The sequence below is a fragment of the Thunnus maccoyii genome, chromosome 20, assembly GCF_910596095.1.
Source record: "Thunnus maccoyii chromosome 20, fThuMac1.1, whole genome shotgun sequence".
Lineage (NCBI taxonomy): Eukaryota > Metazoa > Chordata > Actinopteri > Scombriformes > Scombridae > Thunnus > Thunnus maccoyii.
Genome location: NC_056552.1, coordinates 12,374,434 through 12,397,815, shown reverse-complemented (window position 1 = coordinate 12,397,815; position 23,382 = coordinate 12,374,434). Strand labels below are relative to the sequence as shown.

Sequence of the window (23,382 nt, the reverse complement as noted above, 5' to 3'; positions counted from 1 at the left end):
GGAAACGGGCTAAACTGTGCATGACAGATGTAAATCTGTCAGTAACACAAAAACTGACTTGACTGCTTAACCTGCACAATCACAGCCAAATGTAAGAAAATTACAAGGTTGGAATTAAACATGCCATTTAATGGCTCGATAAAAACTAAAGTGAAATGCCATCAGTCGTTGTTGAGTAAATTCCCAGAGGCAGTAAAAGCGACTCCTTCCTCTCAGGAGTGTGTTGTTGCTGTGTGTGTTTAACTTAATGTTTGTGGCCTGTCATGCTTGAGCAGGATTGCTGCATTCTCCTGGGAGCTTCAGGAGGGCTCTGTACAGGTGATTTATTCCTCCTAATCTGTCCTGCACAGTAGCAGGCGGGCTGCCTTCCTTCCAAGCAGCATGAGTGAGGTCCTATCAGCTTGCATGATCATATTAATAATCACCTGCGGTCGTTATCAGCTCACATATCTTTGAGGTGGCAGTTTCCTGTTCAGCAGTACCTGGACTCACGCTGAGGGCTGACGTCCTGACATCTAGGAGGAGTCATGTTTGTGACCCCGAGGCCACGTCAAGGGTACTCACAATCCCCAGTGATGCCATCGTCTTGATTAGTTATTCATTTTCCACCCCAGCCACCACCCTGTAATGTATGCTGTAGTAATCTGGCTGGAAACGCTTGAGTTGAATGCCAGATGTTGTTTTTACTGGCCATTTATGAAAGCTGTCTGACTCGCCTCAGTGATGTCTTACGCTCACATGCACTGAATGAGGAAAAACATGTCATATGCCATTGTTATATATATCTGTAAGTAGTGATAATTGGCTGAATTATTTGAGATGTCATGACCCAGTCATGCACAGTTTAGTTTTAAAGGTTTTCATAGTAAGTGATTTGTCATTTCCAACTGATCCGTCCAGACCTGATAATTTGTTCTCTGCTAGTTTGCACATTTTGACCACTAAGCCAGTTAAGAGGACATATTTTCTACAATATTGAAAATCAGTTCTCGACTAATATGCTTCTTGGCTTAATACTCAGATGTCTTTGAAGCAAGTGCTTATTGAAATGTCAATCAGAAAGGAAAAAGTAAACAGGGGTGTTGTTGTAAATAGCTTGTCAGAGCTATACCCTCCTCAGTGTCACACCCCCACACACACACAATGTCAAGTACAATTCAATTTATGCCTCAGCGTCAGCTTGGGCCAACACGGTCAAGCAAATGACTATTTTCTGAATGGCCTGAGGGAGTTACGCTTTTCAGCTTATCAACTTTTATTAACCTTAGCACTGAGGTTTGCTCTTTGATTTAGATTCTTTGGGAAACACTGAAATTGGATTTTTTTTCAGCTCTCACTCCTGCTGTGACATATGCTCAACAACTTGTTACACAGAGGAGAAAAAAATAAATACTTGCTTTGGTTTGTCACTAAGAATACTTTATCATGAGAGCCACCTCTGTAATTTTATTAATTTATTTTCTTTCAGGTGTCCTTATCTACCATGCAAACATGCATGAAATGTTTTGGTTGGTTTGGTGGGAAATTTCTTTTATCAGATGCAGAGTAGTGAAGTGAAGCGACAAGTATTTTGGGCCACTGTAAATTTGCATGTTAAAGTTTTAATGATAACCTCAGTGCTCCTCAATGTAGCAACATGTCATAATGTAACAAAAGGATTGGATTATTTTGTTACTGTATGTACGTTCCCCTTTTATGGTATGGATGTTACATAAAGACTATCTACACTTTCAGCAAATTAGCTTAATTAAAAAGAAGAAATAGTTGAAGAAGAAGTAGTCGTGACCAGTTTAGGTTGGTAATAACTCAGATATAATTGCACACTTCTTGGGAAAGTAGGCAACCAATTTTCAGAAACACCTCCTCTATTACCCATCAATTCAAGTTACAATTGTAATTCTTGTACATTTGTACATTCTTGCGTACATTCTTGCGGATGTTTTCACAATTTAATGAGTAAGTAAGCTGAAACTGTACTATAAAAAGAAGCCTTGTTTGTTTCCATGATATTACCATGTTCTTACTATATCCTTTGTAACTGGTTATTCCCTTTTCCATGCAATAAACTCAGACTTTTACCATGTATGTTCTGCATAATTACTAAGTAAGACATTACAATTTACAGAGTAATTTACTGTAAAAGAAAGCTATGTTTAATCCTATGGTATTACAAAGTCCTTACCACATCCTTTCATCAAAATGTATGGTTTCCTTTCCCATGCAATATAGACAAATGTGTACCATATGTCCTATAGTGTTACTAACTAAAACATGACATTTTATTGAATAAGTATGCTGAAACAGAAGAACTGTCAAAGAAAGTAACGCTTAATGACATGGTAGTTACATTGTACTAAAAAAAGTGTGCTTTTGATGCAAGGGTCATAAAATAAACGTGATACACTGGGACTGGCTCACCATCACGTTCCAGCAAAGAGTTAACTCCAAGCTACAAATCCAGGGTCATCAAAAAAACAATCTGCATGTACAGTACAGAATAAATCAGGTGAATCATCATACAGTCTATTTTCAAATGAGATCTCATCCACTTCCTCGAAACTCAATTTCATAACTAGTGGTGTAACAGAACATAGTTGATTCGTGATGCGTACGGAACGCCCCCACAGTTTGGCACGCAAGTGAATCGCGGATTAATTGCAAAATTTAATGTGTTTTTGGAGACAAAGTAAACAAACTGTAGCTACAAGTCATGGACAGACAGCGTGTTGCTAACAGAGATTTTGAAGAGCAATGACCAAACCAGCGCCTAACGGGTCCAAAGTGACATCTGCATGTGTGTTTACATGCTGTTTAATGTGCTGCAGCTGAGCAACTAATTAGTTACCTAGCCAGCTAACTGACGTTAGCGGTGCATTTTTCCCTGGTGAATGTTTGTTTGGTGGCTCGTTCAACAAGCTAAGGTGCAGGATAAGATGTTCATTTTTGTAATTTATCATCAAGTTTTGATGACATGGACACAGGCTATTGTTCATTCACTACCGTGTTTAAAGGAACAAGGTATATATTGCACAATTGAATATTTTATATTCAATTGTTAAATATTTCAAGATTTTATTTAAACATTGGACATCTTGAATGTTGTTTTTATTTAAGACCATGGGCAAAAGTTGCTTTGTGTTTTACAGAATAAATGGAAAGCAAAGTTAGATTTATCTCCTTTTTTTTCTTTTTTCTTTTTTTTTGCTGATCCGAAAAAATGATCCGATCCGTAACTCAAAACCGTGATATGATCCAAACAGTGAGTTTTGTGATCTGTTGCACCCCCATTCACAAACCTATTGTCTAGGGACTTATAATTCTTATAATTTTATAGTGTTCCACCAAAAATTAACCTCATCTGGTATCAGTAAAGCAAGGCATTGCTCACATGAAATACAGTTCCCTACATCTCTAATATGACATAAAATTATAATCCCTTTAAACAGGATCTGACAAAGCAGGATAACTTGCAGATATTAGACCAGCATAACTACATTCATCATATTATCATGAATACAACCCAAAAAAATACATTTGGACACACCATATTCATCCAAAATGCTTTGTAGTACTGCTCAAAATACTGTTCAGAATACTCCAATCAATTTTAGCTCAATTTCACACAAATAAACTGAATTCCTCATATTCTCTTAAGCTAGCAAGATGCTATGCTATTAACTATGCTACCAGTGCAGGCTAATTCAACTCACCAGAGGTTCAGAGTAAAAAAAAAAAAAAATCCAACTCCCATACGTGACAAAACAGTTCTAAACCTTCAAGAAACAAGACTTATAGTCTAACTGAACTTTATAACTTGTTTCTACACTTGTGCGTTTTTAGTTCTGCAGTTTCACACGCTTCCCTTTCTCTCTCAAAATGTCATGTTTTAGTTAATAACACTATGGAACATATGGTACATGTTGGAAAGGACTTTGTAATACCATGGGATTAAACATTACTTTCTTTTACAGTAGTTTCAGTTTACTTGCTCTGTAAATTTTAATGTCTTACTTAGTAACATTGCAGAACATACATGGTAAAAGTTTGTATTGATTGCATGGAAAAGGGAATAATCTATTACAAATTATATGGTAAGAGCCTGGTAATAACATGGAAACAAACAGGACTTCCTTTAACAGTACAGTTTCAGCTTACTTACTGAGTAAATTGTCATGTTTTACTTAGTAATGCTGTGGAACATAAATGGTACAAGTTCCTGTTAACTGCACGGACAATGAAATAATCTATTACAAAGGATATTGTGAGAACATGGTGATACCATGGAAACAAACAAGGCTTCTTTTTACAGTACAGTTTCAGCTTACTTACTGAGTAAATTGTAAAAACATCTGCAAGAACATACCCAGTATTAAAGATGACGTACCATGATACTAGAGGAAAACTGTTCCTGCGGAGGTTGTTACCAGGTACCAGTAAGGTAAATGTAATAAACCCTTTATAAATGGGTGTAGCCGTGAACAATAACTATATAAGAAAAAGTAATGTATTGGAAAGTACTATCTTAATTTCTAGATAGTAGAAAATTAAACTTGGGTTGTTACCAACATAAACCTTGGATAACTACAATTGCAACTTGAATTGATTGGTAATGAGGGAGGTATTCCTACTTTCCCAAGAAGTACACAATTATATCTGAGTTATTACCAACTTAAAGTGGTCACAACTACATGGTACTTAGTTGAGTTGATGGGTAATAGTGGAGGTTTTTCTTAGTAGTTCAGAAGAAGTTTCTCTGTATTTAACTACTCATTACGAGTGGTAATTACCCAATAACATACTATAATTTACTATATATTTAACGGGTAAATACTTAGTAATTAGGGGACTGTAAAAGGAAGGGTTATGGAAAACTGCCCTTTGCATGAAGTGTGTATTTCCTCTTTCACTTTGCTTGGCAAGAAATTGTAGACTCCCGCCCCCCTGGCTGGGCTCTGGATTATTAGCTTAAGCTCTCTAAAAATATCCCTTTGACTGTTTAAGCCTCTGACAGCAGCAACATCTCACACATTCTGATAGCTTTATACTAACTATGGCTGCAGAGGGCTCATGCACTCAGCCCGCCTTGTTATCTTTTACCTTGTTTGCCCGAGGAGTAGAAGGAGGAGCAATTTATGGGTCCCAAAATCTACAACAGTCCTCTCTCCATCGGAATCAGACTTGAAGCAGATCATCAAAGGCGAGCAACACAATCACAGCAATCTCTGAACAAACAAGATGCTTTTTTGGGCATGAGAGGATTTTGTCCAGATGTCACTCAAAGTAGTTGTCACCGCAGCGATAACTGTAAGAGTATATGGAGTGTCATTTGAAAACTGTCTACCACAACATACCAAACAGCTCACGCCAAATGTAAAACATACACAGCCTAAAATATAAGATCTTAGAATGTTAATGCTATAAACCCCTTAAGTAATAGTGACATTTATTGCCTGTCATTTCAGTTTTATTTGCTTGCATGTGTAGTCTCAATAATTGCATATTTACCACCATACACTATTTATCAAACTAATATATTACAGCAGGTTTAGCTGAGCTTATAGTACCAAATATTTTTTAATGTAGGCATTCATAACAGCTCATAGAAATTAATAAATTCCTAAAAGGGATTACATTGTACACATGTGGCTCATAGACATCGCTTCAATTATCTTTTCTTCTAACACCCACACTCTCTCGAAAGGCTTTTCTCACAAATATTATAGCTGCTAACTAGAGAGAGACGGAGGGTGAGATAGAGGCATGTGTCGCTCTGCAGCACCATCGTTATTCCAGCCTTCATTCATGTGTCTCTTTTTAAATGCTTTGAGATGAAATATCACTGTTTTGACAAGACACTTTCCAAGCTGCTCATGCCTCATGCTCATTGGTGATGGAACGCTCCTGAGGACAAAAGTCAATACGTGGTTGTAAATAAATGAAAACAAATGTGAGACCTAGGCCTTCAATAGATTGAAGAGGCAAAGGAAGGAGAAAATAAACTCACTTTTACTCATTATAAAAGTGCTTCTTGACTATAGCGACTAATTGACTAGCCTCTTAGCTTCTGTGTGTGTTGAAGGAGTGGGGGGGGAGTGATGAATTGACATATTGCTGGCGCTGTGATGTTGATCCAAGGCAGAGAGCCATGAGACTTTCCTCCAGGGACCAGTAACCTTATTGTTCCATGTCATCTCCTCCCCTTCTGTTTGAGGACCAGGTTGTCAACCTCTCCCCAAGGTCACGCAAACACCGGCCCCCCTTCCTCAGATAATTGGATTATTTTGAATCATAGCATCAACTTATTGCCCCATCTGGGGTCAAAAGTGAATTTTGTGCACAAGGTTGTCTGTAACAATTTGTGGCATTGTTCTGAACTGACAAGCAACAGCTTCTGTCATCAGTTAAAGGATTGGTCTGGCCTATTTACTACAAATCACATATTGGACATCACAGCTAACCATTTTGCAAACCATGCCTGTGTATTAAAAATGTTTGGATGCACTGTACCGACCATTTAGAATATCCGTTGACCTCCATTTATTTCCGTACAATATGAGAAATCAATTAGCAGACCCTGAAACACAGGTATAATATAGTTTTTGGATGTGTTTTTCCATTCCAGACACACATTTGCTTTCCATTCATTTCCATTTATTTGAAAATTAATTAGCAGACTCAATTTTTAGCTCTACAGATCATGTATAACTTATATAATAACTGAACTAATAGCTGAGCTTTTTTCAAATGCATACACTATAGTTTTTCTTGATTGATTTCCATTAATTTCAGTACAACATGAATATCAAATGTCGGCATGAATTGTTGTTACAGTGTTGTTGCATGATCATGCAGTTTATTTACAGATTGATTTTGAGAAGTCTGCACTGTTTTACCACATCAATAAAGCAAAATAAACAACATTAATGCAGACTTTGTTCACAGCGATGGATTAGACCAACTTCTTTAGACCCCTTAAAAGGAATATCTCATTGTGATCCTCATCACAGGTTATGGATTTAGTGTGGATAGTTGAGAGGTCCTGAAAAGGCTAAACTATTAAACTATTATTTTGTTAAACAGAAATCTATTTTTCTCTCTTATTCCTTTAATCATCATATAACCCCACTGATTTATCTTGTACCCCTTGGGGGTTCCCAATCACCAGGTTGAGATTTTCTGTAATAGAAAAGTTAGCTAAGTTTTAAGACTCTGCTAATAGAGTTTGAATTTTCTAGGGAAATGAATGGAAGTCAATGGGTGCCTGAAAAATGCATTTGAAAATCTGAATCTATACAGCATGAATTTAGATTAGACAACTTAAGCAAGTCTCGATTTTGCCATTAGATTTTTATGCTTATGGCAATGAATGGAAGCCAATGGCTGCCTTAAAGGGGCCAAAATATATGTGAAAATCTAAAACTAAAGTGTGTATCTGAAAAAGGTCAGCAAACATTTAAAGTTCACATAATTTGTAGTTAAGGAGGTAAAACTTACAAAAACACCGGTATTGTCCTTTAAAGTGCACCTGTTATGAGACTAAAGAAACATACAGTAGGTGTTGAATGCCTTCATTGTCGGGGATTCCCACATACCAGCACATATTCATGATTTCAGTGGTGGTTTCATGGCTGGAGGCTGACATGGTGTTATCTCGTGCTGCTGTGGTAAGATGAGATGAAGTGGGGCAATAGATTAAATGGGTGGGCTGCATGCCTATTAAATCAGTAGTTGGCAGAGCAACACTAACTCAGGTTACTTATTCTCAAGTGACACGGCTACACATGTGCGGAGCGGAGGCAAGCGAGATGTCTTTACTTCACGTCTTGAGTGTGACATTCTGCTCTGTTTGTGACTCTGTAATTAACTGCTCATTTGTGTGTTTTTGTTTTTTTGTTTTCTCTTTTCTAGGAGGCGGCCACCTTTGCCAAAGAGCTGGGCTTTGAGGTGAGTTGACCAGCAATTGCACACTAAACAGATCCTAAAGGTTTATTTTTGCTGATAATGAAGTTCCTTTTGGACAGTGATTGATGTGCTATTATACTCTCCAGGCCTTGCAGCAGTTGCTATGGAAACCTGGCAGTCGTCATGGTTTCTTTGTTCAGCCAGCTCTCTGTTATGACGCACTCTGCTAGGTCTGCACCCAACATCGCCTACAGATGTTATTTATTGAATTTTGAAAAGCCTCTTGGGAAGCTGAGAAGTTGGGCATGGTTTCAAGCCTTTCTCTGCAGGCTTCGGGCTCATCAGGTTGCCTGGTTAAAAAGCCTCCTCATTATCTACATTGCACTCAGGGATGATACTGTATGTCTTCCCTTCACTGCTATAGCATTACACCACACTGAAACACACTGTAGTCTTTTAATAACCAAATTACAGCCACCTGTGGTTTTAGATTATGGAAATTAAAATCACAGTGCTTGTTACCCCACAGAATGTACACTAGGTGTTTTAAAGTGGGGCTGCCTCTTAAGTGTAAAATGAATGTTCCCTTAGTCTATTTTTTGCTTGTATTTTGCATATTCCTTGCGCTGCTTTTAAAATGTGAAAATCAAAAACACCAATAGCCGGTGTGTGTGTGTGTGTGTGTGAGAGATTTTCAAAATGGGCTCAGGTATTTTAAGTGCCTTCTCTCTTTCAAAGGTAGAGCTGCCTTGAATATGGCTCTGCTCTGTGTGAATAATTGTCATCCAGAATCACTAACGGTGTGATCAACGTGACTGGAATAGAAATGCAATCCTGATGGCAGTGACAGGTTTAAGAGAGGAGAAAGGATGAAGGGTGGGGGGGGGTAATGCTGGTGATGATGGAGGGGGCCTCACATGAAAAAAAAAACACAAAGGGCAAAGTGTAGACTCTCCTAGTACTTACAATTCTTTGACATTTTCCATGTCAACCTGATTTGCCAGAACACTCTGCGAAATTGCATTGGATGAATGTGATTTCTCAGATAACATCAGTGGTGTGTACTGTACTTACTGCATTTCTAGATGGTTGCAGTTCAAAGAGGTTTTCTTCACAGTTGTCTTTTTTTTTTTTTCTCTTGTCACTTATGATGACAATTTGACTTGCTTTGTACAAGCCCGTGCCCATACTGTATTTGTACAAGTCTTCAAATGTCAATATACTCTATACAGAAGCATCTATAACTTTGAATTTAAAACAGTAAATAGCAAATATATTGTTACGTCAGTATCGTTGTAGAAAACCAGTCCTACACACAAACACAATAAACTTGTAATATGACCACAGAACAGCTCTGGGCAACATGGATAAAACCTGTAATAGGTATAATAAAGATATTTTCCAACCCTGATATAATAAATGTTAAAGATTTGCAAAATCACATACAGTAATCATTGATCTTGGGAAATTGACTAAAACTTGACTAAAAGCACATGTTCCACTTGATGGCAATTTTTCAGAGCTTTCATCCGCATCCTGTTGCCTTCATCAGCAGAAGGAGTTTGCTCAGTTGTCATGGAGATGGTTCAGTTGTTACATCCGACGCCAGAGACAGAGGTTACGCTCATAATTCCATTCTTGGGTCACGTGATAGCAACTGAACCATTTCTATTTCCACTAAGTGGATCTTGAGCTAAGAATTTTTTATCAAATCAAAATCTTGTCAAATGCAATTAACTGTGTAACAAATGTGCACAACAAATAACATTAACTTTGACAAGTCAGTTTTGAAAAATGATAATGTAGTATGATCTCTCATCAAGAATACTATTTTGTTGTAAGTGGAATAATCACCCAGTTGCATTACAAAAGACTGGGGTCTTTTAAGGCCAGTGAGGTTCATTTAAATTCATGAACAATCCAATTAATTGGTCAGTGTGGCACTACGAGTGATACTATAATTGGATATTGTTGCAGTTGCTGCCCAGTTGTCAATATCTGACCCAAAAACACTGAAAGATGCACTTTGAATATTTTCCGAAACACTGTTATCATCGCATTAGGAATGACTTACAAAAATGACAGCGGCACTTCCTCAGTGTAAATACAAGATAAAAAAGCGTGTAGTCTCCAAAACAGCAATCAGCAGATCCGAACACAGTCGCCTGATTGTGATCTGTTTCCTTTAAACGCTCAAAGAACTATCTGCATCACAGCTCTAATTGAATCTTTCCCTGGCAGTGTTTCTCAAACAGCCTGCAGTGGAGACGATCAGCTTCTCACTGGCTTCAATACAGAAACACAATTTAACACCCTTGTAAAGCTTTCATATTTCACGGTTTGTTGATTTATGTCTGATCAATTGCCCCGCAATCGTAAATATTTGTCAGCAGTAAACCGAAGTGACCATATCATTTGTCAATTCATTTGTTTTGCACTCACGCTGAACATTATTTTTCTGTGTTGTTGTGCCGTAGGAAGTTGTCAGGTAAGTTTTCTTCTAGACAAAAAGGAAGAAGTTGTCTCTGAGTGATTGTGTGTTAGTGTGTGTAGGTTGCCCCACTCAACAGCCATGATGCTTACCCTACCACCTCAGGGCCCTTAGAGCCTTTTAGCGCCTAAACCTGAGTAGAGCACCTTTTTTATGTCAGCGAACATAAAACCGAAGGGTGACAATGTGCCGAAGCCTTGTGTGGTTTTGCATTCAGTGTCTGGAGGAGTGCTTGTGGTTACATCCAGTCACAGTGACAAATTGCCTTTTTTTTCACCATCGCCTGCTAACAGCCTCTGTATTAACCTCACCATTAGCACTTACTTAGAGTGTTACACCCATTTTTCCTCGGCCCAGGGTCTCCCCGGACCTCTCAGGGCTGATTAAAGGACGTTTGGGAAGCATTTAGAGGTGTAAAAGCTCATTGGTTTGAGTGAGCCAGTGTGGCTGGTGGTATTGGGTGGGAGCCTATCTCTCTGATTACTCCCATAACCACAGTATGTGCTCGCCCTGAAGGCGCTCGAGTGTTAGCTTTGATACAAATGCTAGAGGCGTCTACGACCCTTAATGCTAGCTCCTCAGTGTGCTGTATTACAGAAACGCAGAGTCCACCCCACTGTGAGACGGTGATAAAGGCATTCCACCTGCTCATAGTACATCATGATGAGTTAATAATAAAGTAGCACTGACAGGTGTGGGTTTTTTTATCCCTCTCATGATCAAAGGCAAGCACTCCGGAGAGTTCTGTCGTCTCCAGGCGAGAATATCCATTCTGTGCAGATGCTGAGGAGAGATGGCCTGTTTCAGGAAGAGAATGATACAGTACACGCACCACCTATCCCTTCAGCTCGCAGAAGTAGCTTTATCTGACAACAGCATATCTTCACACACTTATTTTCATCTCACTTAGGGAGTATGACATTCTAATATTTTGCAGCTCTCCTGTAACTGCGTGGAAGCATCATTGAGTGCGCCTATTGATCTTTTTTCAAAAACGGTTTCATAGCCCATCTGGTTTCATTATCACTTGATCCATCTGCCGGAATTGGAAAACTCTGACCCCTCTCAGTCACACTTGTGATCTTTGATTAACTCCTTAGAAATTGCCCTTCATGATGCATTCATTCAGGCGATGTTAAACTTAAGATACTTACCCAGCGGTCTGGTGTGTTTACAGACAGATGACATTGCAGAGATTGCAAAGAAGACCCAAAACCTACCCAAGGAGAACACAAAGAGGCCGCGAGTGGTGGTCTTCACCCAGGGCAAGGACGACACTGTTGCAACTGTTGGTAGGCCATTTTTGTTTTCCTTTTTTTGTCTGCTTATCTAGTCATATTTCTACTACTTGAAGACATCCCAACTTTGGCCCCTTTTGGACATTTTTACCCTTCTCTTAAACCTCATATCTCACAACTGCAGCCTTAAATAGATGGTAGATCGCTGACTGAAGAGAGCCGAATGCTATCAGTAATTTCTTTGAAGTTAACCTCCAATATTGACACCAGATGTTAAAAAAAAGACTGCTTGCACTACATTCTGTCATTTCAGAGCATAAAAGAAGTGTGGGGGATGCAGAGAGCAGGCATTGATTTGTGAAGTACTTCTAACTTTATCTTGGACAGACTCCAGGCCAGTCCTCAGCAATTTTTAATGCTTCAACTCTTACATCCTGCCCCTTTTTTCCTGCAAAATGCTGGCAGAGTGACCTTGGGGAGAGGTTGACAATGTTGGTCCTCAAATCAATCCAATTTTCTTTGATGCAGGGGATATTTGTTAATGAGACATTAAAAGGCAGCGCCATCATAACTGAAGCGGGGTTACAGGTTTAAGCAATGCGGGGAGAGATGATAGTTTCTGATTACTGCTGGGAGACTTTGCCTTTGTTTGGAACCACAGGGTGTCTCTCCTTGTTGCCCTTGCAGTTCAGACTAGTCGTGCATGGGGAGAGATGGCCTCAGGTAAAGACTCCATCATATCACTCATCACTGGGGACTGCAGAGAAGCAGAACTGTTAGCACTGCGGGACACTGTCTTCACATGTGTCCACTGTCCTCAATTTCACACTGTTGGCAAGAATCTTTGTGAGCTGAAGCTTTTACACTATGTCACTGATGGCAATATTAATCAATCAATAATTAATTGTTTCTTTCCTGTATTTTCCATTGTATTTTTCTATTGTAGTGCTGCCATTTTGGCCAGGACTCTCAAGAGTCTATCTTGGTAAAAAGGTTAAAGCTGCACTAATCAATATTTTTATATTAAAAATGAATGAAATGACAATGTGAACGGAGTCGCTCGTAGAAATAAACCAATAGAGCATTATCACCTTAGCTCTATGGAGCTTTTTAGCGTCTTTTAACTCATTGTTTTGATCTTACAGCCCACAGTTTTACTGTTTTGTTTCACTGTCATCCCCATTTTCAGTCACAGCAGGCAGCAGTTTTCAGCGATAAATCTCTAATGAACCCACTCGAAGCTTCCTGTCCAATACCAAATGGCAGACAGTCAAGTTAGGGACTATTTAGCAGCTAAAGAGACAGATATTTGTATGAAAAAATTACTTTAATTTACAAAATTCATACTGATGTTTAGTGCAGTGAACTGTTAGACGCACCGGCCACATTGTGTAGCGTTGCATCATTTGATACCCAGTCGATGGACTTGCCATACAGACAGACGTAGTAAAGAAATAGTAGCCAGGATGAGCATCAATGCTAGAAAAGTGGAGTATCTTGATGTGACAATACAACCTTATCACCAGAATAGGTTGAGAACATCAATACTCGATGCTCGAACCTGGAGCACACTCAATGAGGACATCATTTTTTTTACATTCAGTACCCTGACCCCAACCTTTTTTTAAATTCTTGCTTTCTACAATATCTCTGCATGTCAGCTATGGCATGGTTAAGATTAGGGAAAGACTGTGGCCAATAAACTAGAGTTAGGCAACTAAAAACACTTAGTTAAGGTCATGATTACAGTTAATAAAATAACTTTACACTTCGCTACATAAAGGAAACACTACTGTACTTCCTGTATTGACACTGAACGTTTGCATTGTACAGAAACTGTGAGGTGTGGAATCGTTCAACATGGACATAATTAATAGGTGATACTGGGATGGGAGTGCATGGTGTCATACATCTTAAGGCTACTGTGTAAGATTACAAAGAAACCAAAAGGCGTTGGTGTTCTGACGTGCGTCATATGCCTCTTATGTGTTCTGTTCTTAACGTACTACATCACATAAAACCTTCAAGTATGTATAATAAAAAAACGGTCTTGCTTGGAATAATTTAATCAACAGAATTAGTGTGACATGATAATATCATGACAATACGATCCCACTTCAAGTAAATGATTACACTGAGTTATTGCCCAGCCCTAAATAGTAGCATTTATTTGAATTGAAATTTAATTGAAAGTATGAATTCTTGGAAATACATTTCCTTTCATGAGAATTTGAAAAGAAATCTTGTAGCAGAAGAAGAATAGGAATCCATCCATTGTGTTTGGGGTGATGGATAATTCCTGCCTGCTTCTCTCATTGCTCCTGCATGAAGACAGAGCCGTGCGCCGCTGTGAACTTTATATAAAATACATGATGAGTGCGGGCGGGATGAAAGACAATGTGTTTCAGATGTCATCTACAAAGGCAAACATGATAAATGTCATTGACTGTGCTATCATTGTGGTGGAGCTGTTACAGTAGTAGGTGCAGCAGAATTGGTGTGTGTGTGTGTGTGTGTGTGTGTGTGTGTGTACATCACTATTCATGCCAGCCAAATAAATGTCAATGTAAAAAGAGAATTAAAGATTTTCATTTCCCAGAGGCGGCGCTCTAATAAACTTGATCTCTCATTTTGTTTGCAATTTGTCCTCCTGTCAGGATTTGATCATTTGCCAGCCTCTGCATGTCATGTTAAACCATTTTATAGTGATTAAGGACACGAGAATGCCTTCCCCCGTGGTATAATTCTCCAAAAAGAGATGTCAATTTGTTATTGTTCTTTTTTTTTTTTTTTTTTCCTGCCCTTCATTTGGAGCCTTTCATCACACCACCGCTTCAAACGTGCCTTTTAAGAGCTGGGAGCAGGGGAAATGGCCCTTTATTTAGCTGCCACTGACACTGCTGAACTACACTGGGCTTTTGCTTATACACCCATTAAAGCAGTAATTAAGCCCTGAACCTTAACGGTGAGGAGATCTAATAAAAGATCATTCAGCCGGGGTTGCCGCTCTAATCGCTGATAAGGACTTGATAAAGCCTGAGTCGGCTCCTCTGCGAGTTTTAGGGCTCTCGAGGGGGCAAAGCAGGCAGATTTCAACTTTGAGGGACAAAAAAAAGACCTGATCTATACATGTTAATCACATGGGGAATGGATACTGACTGCAAGGGAAAAAAGGCTATTTTCTTTCATTTATTTATTTTTTAAAAGCAGGGTGACTTGGCACCAAAGTTAGATTAAACGTTGCAGAATTATTTTACGCTCTACTTAAAGAACTCTTAATGGTCTATTAAAAAAGCTGGATGTTTATGTTCCGTATGTCATAATAGACAAAATCAATTAACAGACTGCACTATGAGAAAGACCTCCTCTCTTTTCCTTGGCATCTCATGTTGAAGTGTTTTCTTTCATGTCTCCCTGAAAAGGATGTTGGTTGGTGATGATCTTTTGCCTGTAGTTACAGTAATTACAGGCATATGTATTTTTTTTTTTCTAACTCAATTGTGAACAAAGATGGTGGTTATGATAGGGAAACAGATTGAATGTCAACTTGCTCCTAACCTGTTGCATTTGCCAAGAAAGCGGTAAAGTTGTTTTCCTCTCCGAGGCTCAGAGTTTTGGCTGAAAAGCAACAGGAGACGTTCCAGAAGAAGTATTCTCATGGAAGTTTCTCACATAGAGATGTTGTAGTTAAACTCTGTCGAGTACTTTATCTTGTGCCTTTTAGTTGAATAGTCGTGTGTAATTGAGTCACTTGGCATCCCAGGGTTTAAAATGATTTTTCTAATTGTGTAGATGATAAAGTGTGACAGGATCAAAGCTAGTTTTAATGGCATGCCAACTATTTGATCTACCTGCTATCTGTCAAAGAAACAATAGCGTGCGCTGGAACACAACCAAGTGAAGCGTGTAATAATTTCAGAGTCAAAACAATACTCCATATGCTCATTTTTCAATAAAGCCGAGGTTGTCTTATTTGCATGCACAGTCGCTTTTTTTTTTTTTTTTTTTTTACAGGAGAGCATTTTCTCAGTCATTGTTGTTCTGTGAATTGGCATTGTTCAAGAGAATAGCCAATAATATTGACTTAATTGATACTCATTTCAAAGAGATGCCTGTTGAAAGAATTTTTCAAGTTTAATCACCACCATACAAGAGTTGTAATGAGGGAATTATGAGGAGCGAATTAACAAAGCACACAATTATAGCTTACTGGAAGGAGGTATTTGAATTCCTTCGAGTTTCACAGTTTTTCTCTCTGTTGCAGGTTACCTGTCAAAGCACAGCCATACTACACTCCCACGTGTTTGCCAGAAATCTGCTGCTTCGCTCATTTTGTCAAACCAAATTCTAGGAACATGAATATGTTAGTGTTTTCAAAAAAAAAAAAAAAAAAAGTATAGCACAGTTTTAATGATTGAAAGGGAAGGGATGTTTTCAGACGTTCTACAAGCCAGTAATAACAGAGTCAGAGTATTTTGGAAGGATTCTCTCTTCTTTTTTCTTTTTTTTTGTTGCAATTTCCATGACAGATTTTTGCCAATGAGCTCTGTTACAGACGTCTGGGGAATTGTTGGATTGTAACCTGAGTTAACATGTCAGTCAAATTTAATAATTTGCATCAATGAGGTTATGTGAACTTTCCCCCAAGCAGCAGAGAACAAACTTTTGGCCATGATGATAGAAGGAAGAAGAATACGGGATGTCTATTGTGCCATATTTCTAGAAACAATTTGCAGAAAGTTCTGCAAATTCCCTCAACCACGTCATGCAGCCGACAGTAAGCTGATCAGCCAGGAACGTCATGTCTCGAAAGTGCTGAAATTCAACGTTTAAACTAAAAAATAATTTTAAAATATATCGCTGTTGTCATATTCATGAAGGACAAAATGATCACGATACAGTACGAGCCTTGACAGTTTAGTGTAGCTGTTGAGCAATCTGTCCCAGGATATCAAAATGTTTTGTTACTATGATTTCTGGCCAAAACAAATCATAGTAAAAGTTTTTTGGGGGGAAAAGGCAATAAATTGTCTGGCCATATCGTGTGTTATTTTGCAATAAACTGCAGTCATATTATTGGGGGGGGAGGGGCAGCGTTATAAAAAAGATGGACTTGACAGGGCTGGATATTTAAAAAAGTTCAAGCCAGCTGTAAAAAAAAAAAAGGCGTTTACTTTAAGGACTCTCAGATATAGTTTTAGTTGAATACATAATCATGATTCTAGTGAGAGCAAAAATTAGTTTAGGGAAGGACAGTTCGGCCCACTGTTATATTTGGGGAGAGATTAAGGTTACATTTTTATGTAAATGTCACTCATAAAGTGATTCTAAATTTGGTTATTTGATCCTGAAAACGGTGGTGATTGGTAAAATTGGCAAAATTGGCTAGTTTGGTAAAATTGACTAGTTTTTGTGGACAAAAATTAGTGAAGATTGGGAAAAACTCGCAAGATCTCGAAAATATTGTAGGATAGGTTGTATTTGCATTCATTCTTAATGGCAATATGACGAATTCCTTGAGGGACTGATTGAGTTAAATAAAAGGAAAAAAACAAAAAATAGCCAAAGAGCTAATGAAACTCAACAGAGCAAAAAAAAAAAAAAAAGAACAGCCCAATGTATATTGGAGTTCACAAAGTGATCCAGTTCCCTGTGAATTTTAAGGATTTTAATAAGGATCCAAAAACAGAACTGCTGATTGCAACAACATAACAATAGGTTGGTTGTTAACGGATTCTGATTTGTTTGTTTAATGAATTTTGACACTTCTGGATGTAGTGTTATCACAAAGATGAGCATCGCTTCATGTGAGAGGTTACATGGTTGCAGATAATGAGATCTGACTCCTCGTGTGCCGCCCACTCGGGGGAGAGTAACCATTTATTTTAACCACCGTAAACATATTTACACAGTTATTTACATTTGATTACTCGGGTCTACTAACTTGCAGAATCTGTGCTGAACAAGTGCAGCAGCTTCATACCTTAAAGCATCTTGTTTTGCAGCTGCAACGTGCGTCGCATAAGCACAACTGCAACTAACGACTTGAGTTTAAGTGTGGAATAACTGACAAATTGTAATTTATTATTAGCACATTTTTCATATGCGGTTAATCATTTCAAGAGGGAGGAGGATTCTCAAGCTTCATCTGTGGCATTAATTAAGCAAAGTCGTTATGCTACTAATTAGCTGATCCTAAAAGGATTCTTGTCGTATTGTAATTTATTATCAAAGTGACAATCTGCTGCTTTCCTTTTAAAGAGAAAGTGTGTCATTATAAAAACACAATCTAACTCTTTATCTGATACGTCTTTGGTACCTGACCTGTGATACAGTCTCATTCTGCTCTGCAATATGTTTGCATTTACCACAACTTTCTGACTGTTTCTCTCTCACAGTCATTTCTTTGACATCAGGTGTTGAGCATATGCTTGGCTGCAGGTTGTGTATCTTACCCTGTAGGACAAGGACAGAAATGTATTCAGAAATATTCAAAAAGGAAAAAGGTGGGGTGTCTTATCTGCACCTCAGATATTCTGTGAGCTGCTGTTAGATTAGTAGGGAGCCTCATTAAACAACTTTTTTGTCTTTTTTTTTTCTTTCTCATGTTCTCGTTAAACTCCCAGCCTTTTTTTTTCTCAATAAGGGGTCTGTCAGCCTCCTCGTGTTCCTTTTATCCACATGTCAGTCTTTTGTCTCCTGCACCTTTTTGAAGGTTCACGTCGGCACCAGAGCTCTTGGATTGTTTGAAGATTGTGTGTGTGGTTTAGATTGTTCTGACATAAGTTGCTGATTTAATGTCACTCTACACCTCAAGACTTTGTCATCTGGTAGATTTTTGTTTCTTTTCCCCCCCTCTCTTTTAAACTGGAAGTCTCTTTGAAGTGCATATGCTACTGATAATTGAAGCAATATAATCCACTGAAGATAATAAAGAGAACCTCATTCATTGGATTCCGTTTTGAACGGAAACGACTCGCAGTAACTGTTCTTGGATTGTTGTTAATTTATCAGAGCACTCGCCTAAAGCTTTAGAAATGCTGAGAATTTTTGCATTTGATCATCTGTTGCTTTTGGAGCGTTTATTGTAAGCTAGAGACACTCCAGTCCAAGTGTCAATTAATTCAGCACCTCATTAATCTCGCCATTTGTGCTGAAACAATATTTGATGAATTAAGCCATTAAAAACAATTTTGATAATAATTAGGTTGCTTCCCAAGTTAAAACACCAAACATTCACCAGTTCCTGCTTCTCAAATGTGACGATTTGCTGCTCTTTTCTGTTTTATATCATTGTAAATGTAATATTTTTGAGTTTTGGACTGTTTGTTAAACATAACAGGCAATTTGAAGACGTCCCCTTGGGCTCTGGGAATATAGGATGATAATTTTTACCATTTTAGACTTTTTGTCGTTAGAAAAAAATAATTCAAAGCCGTGCGAGCCATTGAAAAATGTTAATAATGTGTTTATTGCACTCAGTATGTGTTGAGATTCACACCTTATGTGGTTTATAGCTTCACAAACTTGAAAATTGAGCTTTGTTGGCCATAAAGGTGAATTACACAGTCTGAACTTAAATCACAACGTTTAGGTTTTTTTTCTTTTTTTTTTTTTACTTTGACTGGCTTTGAGTTACTCAAATGTTACCCAGTGCTAATTATGTAGCACACATGTACTGTACTGTAAGTAACAAATATCTACTTCATACGTTATTAATTAGCCAAAAAAACTAAGCTAGACTGAAATGTTAAAATCAAATGACCAATTATCTCCAATTATAACAAAGCTTTGTTGTGTGAAATGACCTGTGAATAATGTAATGTCAAGTTGCAATCAAAGAAATAATGGGCCAAAACAGGAGGGGAAAAAATATATATATATATATAAATATATATATATATATATATTTACTGGTGTTCAGCTTTAATTAACAGCCCTCCTGTGTCCTGACCACAGGTGAGAAAGTGACCATGTTCCCTGTTTTGGACATCGACCAGAACGATATTGTGGACACTAATGGTGCAGGAGACGCCTTCGTGGGAGGTATGGCATGAAAATGATCCTCTACGCAGCTTGATTTTTGTGTACATTCCCAATTAACCTTTGATATCGGCCAACTATGTAACATAGTGATGTCGCCAGATTATATGAGCGTGACATTTAGCCTGCTGTTTGTACTCTGTATGAGCTGATCATAGCGCCACATAAAACAGTCATCATTTGGCTGCGGTTGAGGATGAAACAGTGTTGTCCCTTTTTCCAGAAGCCATACCTGGTTCATATCAATGCTAATTGCTCCCCAAACTATTTTGGCGGTAATGTATGGTAACAGGTTGACCTCTGCTCTTCTGTCTTCCCAGGATTCCTCTCTGCATTGGTCCAAGAGCACTCATTGGAGGAGTGTATCCGGGCCGGACACTACGCCGCCAATGTCATCATCAGACGGGTCGGGTGCACCTTCCCAGAGAAGCCAGACTTTCACTGATGCATCCGAGCACTGCACATTTGTCTTTTCCACAAGATACTTGTATATGTATGCTTCAGGATTTTATGTACATTTTTTTTCTATTTACAGTGACTGCATGGGACTAAGTGCCACAGCTTGAATATTTGATCAAGCTTGAATAATCAACTCAGATGTTTTAATACAACTCAAACAATGTACTAGTATCATATGTTGGAATAATATGGTTATGTTTAAAGGAACATACAGCTGAAAATCCATCTTTTGAGTATCAAATACTCATCCTCTTTAGGCTTGAAATGTGGCTCTCAGAAGTTTATATCTTGCGTCTTTGCAGAGGACATCAGCTTGGATTTACAGTAGGTATAATGGATTCCAGTGGCAAACAACTCACTGCAAAAAAAAAACAACTTTTTCAGCAACAGAGCTAAAAACACTTCTTCCATCTCGCTGTATTGCCCTTCATCACTCCAAGGCTTTGCCTGAATTGAAGCATATTTAGCGATTTATTTTCAAGGTAACAATATTTTGGAACATACTGAGCAAACAGATCAATGGTGGAAAAGAGCATTATCCTGCAGGAGTGGTTTGAGAAGTTTCTATGGCCATATGTGGCTGTGAAAAGGTCGTTGCTCGCTTCTTTCATGGAGGAGTTACTATCATTTCCAATGGTGACCCAGAGTATGGCCAAAAAATATAAACATCCATAGAAACTTCACAGAAAAAAACACCTTTTTCTGAATCCACTTCTCCATGTTGATCCTCTTGCTCAATATGTTACAAACAATTATCGCTTCAATGCTGTTTACACTACTTCTTCACTACTGCTTCTGTGCTATGAGGAGGCGATAGTGTGACACGGAGGTAGTGTATTTATATATGTAGACCATGAGTGCCATCCTTCACAAAGCAGAAAACTACAAACTTTTCAGAGATGTCTCTCAAGCCTGCAGGCGGTGAATGTTATGATGCGTAAAATATGGTACATTTTCAGTTGAATATTCCTTTAATATTCAACTGTCGTTCTGTAGATTTATGGATGGGGCGCCATTATGGAAGGCTCTCTATTTCCAAAAGTGACAGTATTAACAGGACAAAGCCGGAAATAATGTTTTAATTTTTTTTTTTTTTGGTTATCATACAAATAAAAAAATCATCAAGTTCATCTTACCAGGATATATACCAAAACAAAGCAGCAGATGAAGTTTTTCTTTAAAATACCCAAAAACCAAATGCAAAAACAATGTTATAACACACTGGGTTTGTATCTTACCCTATTATTTAATCAGCCGGAGGCATCATCATGCTAATCACTTTTGGACAGCTCAGCACCCTCCATTAATGGGGAAGAGTGGAGGAGGAGGAGGGGTGCAGGACCAGCCTGGTGTCCTGGCTCCGCTCAGCCACCCCGACTCATGCTCGCTGGGTCCTAACTGGACTCTCGGGGGTCTGGAGCTGCACTGCAGGGCTACAGGAGATCATTTTTCTCAGTTAAGGGATTAGTGGCTGCTCTTCGTGGCGATCATTAGAGGGACCTGAAAATTAGGCTGATCCTTCGTACCCAGCTGTGCTGTCGCTGGGGGTTGGAGACGAGGATCAGAGGGAGGCCCCTCCCCGACCACCCGCCTCCCACTGACTGTGGGCCAGCAGAAGTGTTGGGCAGTGTCTCAAGTGTTTTGTGGAAAACAATTCAACACTCATCTGTTGTACAAAGAAGTGTGATTGAGAATAACATTTTTTGTTCCCCTAGAACAACCTGTTACATCATATTTTCTTTTATTTTCTCTGAAAATGTCACCAGGAATCTGGTTTTTACACTCCCTGCATGAGAGCTCTGTTTCCTTTAATGAGGCATAGATTATGCATTTATGCTAATCAGGGGCATCTAGGTGAAAACATTCTCCAGCCAAAATGTTATTAACAACTTTGAGACACTTTTTTTTTCATCAGCATTTTTTAAGGTTTCACACAGATGCGCTTTGAAAAGGACCACATTTCTGATTGGGCAAGATCACACTCCATGGCAGCTGGTTCATTTGCTTCTCAAGATGACAGATGGCAAAACACAAACACAAAAAGAGGGAGCCATGATTAAGTAATGAGAATGCCTGCCACAATAAGGAAACTACTAAACATACTTTTCTCACTTTTCCTGGTAAACTTTTGCTTTGCTCAATGAATGCGGGGTGGAAAAACAAACATAAAACCTGTGCATTTAATTGACAGTTTACAATACTATTCTGTTTTCTAAGCCAGTGAGCCACAGGCAGTTTCAAAAATTTTAATGCCAATGTTAATTTGTAGCACCCATCTACAACAACTCCTCTTATTTACTGTTTTGTGTTAAATGCGCTGTTAACAACTTTGACGCTGTGAGAGGAAAAGCTTGACTTTGTGATATTTGCCTACAAAAGTGGGTTCACGACCAGAATTTTTTTTTTTTTAACGCAGCCAAAGGAGTAACTGGGGCCCCGGCCAGTGTTTTGCCCCGCAGATGGGCAGCAGTGTTTGTGAACACCAGTGTGGCAGTTGGCAGGGATTGAGGAAGGGGGATGGGTAGATTGCAATGGCACATGCTCCAATTCAAATTATCCCTGGACCCATGCAGCAGTGGAGGACCTGCTGGGGCCCAGGGTGGCATTCATTATAACCAGACACAAGCAGGTTTGGTCAGTGCCTCCATCATGACACTAGTCCACTCCAACGCATCAAATCTGAACCCTCTTTTACAACATCACCTACATCAAATAACATTTTATTTGCACGTTATTTTTCACAAATTATCAGTAAGTAGATTTAAATAAATGTGGAGGACTGAATGGCAACAAGACAGTGAATGATATAAACACTGAAAATGGGTCATACAGGTAAATAGAAACATTAACAAGGTAATCAAGGTAATAAGGGAAGCATCTGATGAAGATGTGGCATAATGAAAAAAAATGACAAGACTATTAACACATGAAATAAATGAATGCAAATCAAATTACACATCAAATATGTCTTTTTATAAGGGTTAAATGTTTTCATTTGAGGTCTTTTTTTAAAAAATCTGACTGCACAGTACATGATGTGTCTATAATCTAATGGGAAGTTACCAATTATCTCTCTAATTACATCTGTATTACTGCATGAAAAATGAGCTTTCTGGCATTTTTAATGCAGCTAAAGAGTTGGTGAATGAGCGAGGGGGAACGCAAATCTAAAGACTGAAGATTTAATGATCTACATTATTGCTAACAACTATTGCTCTTCCTTGGGCATGGTGAAGTTAATTAGCAGAT

At 38.5% G+C, this 23,382-nt stretch overlaps 1 protein-coding gene across 4 annotated transcripts in view; it reads left to right on the top strand.

The window, feature by feature from the left end:
• LOC121886596 (adenosine kinase-like) overlaps positions 1–20,356 on the top strand; it is a 108,634-nt gene extending 88,278 nt beyond the window's left edge. For 3 of the 4 annotated variants that reach the window (XM_042396702.1, XM_042396704.1, XM_042396706.1), the window contains 4 exons: positions 7,909–7,944; positions 11,571–11,685; positions 19,591–19,677; positions 19,995–20,356. In XM_042396702.1, the coding sequence (XP_042252636.1) occupies positions 7,909–7,944; positions 11,571–11,685; positions 19,591–19,677; positions 19,995–20,119 (363 nt within the window). In that variant the 3' untranslated portion in view covers positions 20,120–20,356. Of the gene's footprint in view, positions 1–7,908; positions 7,945–11,570; positions 11,686–11,944; positions 13,083–19,590; positions 19,678–19,994 lie in introns of those variants that run through there. The other variant, XM_042396705.1, reaches the window with a different exon arrangement.
• The last annotated feature ends 3,026 nt before the right edge of the window (positions 20,357–23,382 follow it).